The sequence below is a fragment of the Nicotiana tabacum genome, chromosome 11 (assembly GCF_000715075.1).
Source record: "Nicotiana tabacum cultivar K326 chromosome 11, ASM71507v2, whole genome shotgun sequence".
Taxonomy (NCBI): domain Eukaryota; kingdom Viridiplantae; phylum Streptophyta; class Magnoliopsida; order Solanales; family Solanaceae; genus Nicotiana; species Nicotiana tabacum.
In genome coordinates this window covers 54,309,781-54,313,085 of record NC_134090.1, presented here as the reverse complement: position 1 = coordinate 54,313,085, position 3,305 = coordinate 54,309,781, and the positions used below count along the sequence as shown (strand labels likewise).

The 3,305-nt window shown below is 32.1% G+C and overlaps 1 protein-coding gene across 1 annotated transcript; it reads right to left on the bottom strand.

The window, feature by feature from the left end:
* Positions 1-363: 363 nt before the first annotated feature.
* Positions 364-990, bottom strand: LOC107778288 (uncharacterized). Its single transcript, XM_016598511.1, has one exon. It carries the CDS (start codon positions 988-990, stop codon positions 364-366), a length of 627 nt encoding a protein of 208 aa, XP_016453997.1.
* Positions 991-3,305: the final 2,315 nt, after the last annotated feature.

Below are 3,305 nucleotides of genomic sequence, written 5' to 3'. Positions count from 1 at the left end.
AAAGGAAATATGCTAAGTATTTATTTATTTACTAGGGCTATAATTTTATTTCTCACTATTTAGATTATTTTAAACTTCCATCAATATAATAATTAGCATATTTTAATCAAGCATAAATGTTGAAAGACAATTTTGTCTTTAACTAAGCTAATGCTTGCATTAAAACCCATTGCATTGCTAATATCATTGTTTTCTATGCATTAGTTATGTATAGAGTAATATCAAATAGGATGTATAACTAATGCATAAGTTCAAAATGTTTACCAAACAATGTATTATTAATACACAAAGCTAATGCATGCATTATTTTATGTAATGCATCCTACCAAACGACCCCTAGTGATTTGCCTATTTTATTGAGGCTTAAAGGGAATCTAAAGCCGCTCCAAGTGCAAAGATTTCATAATCATCAGCACTGAAAATACTACTATTACTATTGCACCCACAGTAACCTTTGCAAGCACATGACTCATCCCATGATGTACAATTTTTCTTGACTTTTGTTGCCTCTTTTACTTTAACCTTCATTGCTATTTTCACTGCTGGAGGTTTCACATCTTCATTATGCACACGCTTATCACTTTTAGAAGTAGCCATGAATATTGCCCACTCCTCAATTTCCATTTCTGTTGACTCAAATACTCTTTTCCATGGAATTTCAGCTCTCCCCAACACTTGTGAGCTACCAATAACTTTACCTAAAACTGGAATATATTTTCTTGACCGGAGCTCGAAGATAACCGTGCCTTGCTTCAGCATGCTAATGGAGTCTTGAGTTCCCATGCAATCCAATGAGAAAGATTCATCCCAAAACAAGTTACTATCACATTTTGATGCTGAGATTTCTTGGCTGTTTAGCTGAACTCTTTGGTTGCCTCCTGCTGGAAGATAGCATCTAACAAACAAGTTGTTTTTCCCTAAAGAGCTTTGCTCTATGTTTCTTCCTCTTATGATTTGTATTTCACAACTAATAGTTTGAGTATTCTCCATTGAAAGAATACTAGTGGTTTTTCCTTGATGGGGTTGTCTTGTTTTCTTGAGAGATGGTTTGTTTTGGCGATGGGAAGCACTTAGTAATTGGGGTATTTATAGTTGGAAATTAAAATGCTTCACTTTGAGCATGCAGTGGAAGGAAAGTGGTGTAACTTTTTGAAGAAGGAGCTACTAGCTATAGCTACAATAATAATTAACCTTATAAAATATAAGGAAAAAAAACCACCCACCCAATGAGAATTAGTGCTAATCTCGTAGCTAAAGTGAATCCTTTGAGGATCATATAAAATATTTGTTTTATTAAAAAAAGTTCTGCAAAAGCTCTTTGGACTCTTGAAAGGTTAAAAATGTGTGAAACGACTCATAGGATAAGTATTGAGGTAGAATGTTTCTTTTAAATGTGTCAACTAGGTCTCAATTGGTGGGTTGATCTGGAACCTCCAGTCAGCTATTAAAATAAGGTACTGCAATTTGACATGTGACTTATATTCGCAATATCTGTGTTTCTTTTCTTATTTCGTTTCTCCTTATAAAGTCATTTGACCATTGGAGTAGCTGCCTTACATATCTTCCAATTCTAACGAAAAGATGGAATCACAAAAAAGAAAATCTTGGTGGAATGTTAGAATAAGCACTTGTGAATGATTTGGGGTCAAAGATAGGATATAGTTGAAAATGTTAGTCACAACCTATAAATTATTTGGTCAAATTTTCTATAAAAAAAATTAAATGTATTTTAAAAAAAATAAAATACGTTTAAAGCATAGCAGTTTAGCTAATCATTTTAAAAAATAATTTTAGCAATATTAGATAAATAATTTGTCCTTAGCCAAGCTCTCAAAAAGCAATTCTAGAAATAAATACTTTTTCATTTTTTTTTATTTTTTTGCTATTATTCAAAAATACTTATCCTTTTCTAAAAACATAGAAAAAAAGGTAGTCCCTGTTATAAAATAAAGACTGTAAATTAAAGACAAGTATAGAGAGAAACTGATATATTATTCGAATTCAAACTGATGTACATAATGAACTGAAATCTCTTCTATTTATAGAAGAAAGGAAGTTGTTGTGTAAGCTGCTGTGTAAGCTGCTACTTTACCATATATGGATAATCTTCTACTGAGAGTAATGTTTATCCATAACGGAGTACTGAAAGGATAAGCTCATTGTACCAGATATAGATAATCTTCTACTGGGGGTAATGTTTATTCATAATGGAGTACTGAAAGAATAAGTTCATTGTACCCGGTATGGATAATCTTCTACCGGGGGTAATGTTTATCCGTAACGGAGTATCGAAAGGATAAACTTATTATACCCAGTATAGATAATCTTCTACCGGGGGTAATGTTTATCCGTAACGGAGTATCGAAAGGATAAACTTATTATACCCGGTATGGATAATCTTCTATCGGGGGTAATATTTATCCATAACCGGGTACCGAAGTGATAAGCTTCTTCATGAGGTTTATTTCCAATAGAGTACTAAATAGATAAACATATTTACGGTAGAGTCTCATATGGATATGTTTCTTCAAGAAGCTTATTTACAACGGAATACTAAATGAACATCCATAATATAATATATTTATAACAGTCCGACTATTGCGAGGGACCCATTTTTCTTTAGGCATAATCCATGTGAGCACGTGATTTTCGCCCTATATGAGAATCACTCCCAAAAATTCAAAATAAAACAATTTTCCTTTGTGTGCAATGTTTGTATTTTTTGTGGTATTTTTGTATAATTATTTGTATTTTGTCAGTGCATGTTTATTTGTTTAAATTAATAAAAATATAAAATATATCGCATTTTCATTTAGTATTTATTTAAGTTTGTTTTACAAAAATGAGAAAATCATAAAAAATGTACGTTGCATTTTTAGCATTTAACGTCTAAATTGTGCGATTTTATCGTTAATTGCTATTTAAATGTGCGATAATAGTTATTTGGAATTATTTAGTATTTTTTATAATTTAATTTAGTTTATAAGTTAATTTAGAATTTTAGTTTTATTAATTAGGAAGTAAAAACAAAGAGAGCAAGAATATAAAAGAAAATCGGAATTAGGCCTCTTCTTCAATTTTGAACCACAGGCCCAAATATACCCAACCTTCCTCTACGACCCGGTCCATTCCAAACTGGGTCGACCCAGTCCATAACCCAACACCCCTATTTCCCTATCTTTCAAAAAACAAAACCCTAAAATTGTATTTTTCTCTTTCACTATTGAAAATAACATCCCCCCCTCCTCCTCATCTTCTTCTTCTCCAAGAAAAACACCCCAAGCTCCCCTCCCATGGCTTCCCTC

Excerpts from the sequence above, each read along its gene's own strand:
- LOC107778288 (XM_016598511.1), bottom strand. The coding sequence starts at position 990 with ATGGAGAATACTCAAACTATTAGTTGTGAAATACAAATCATAAGAGGA.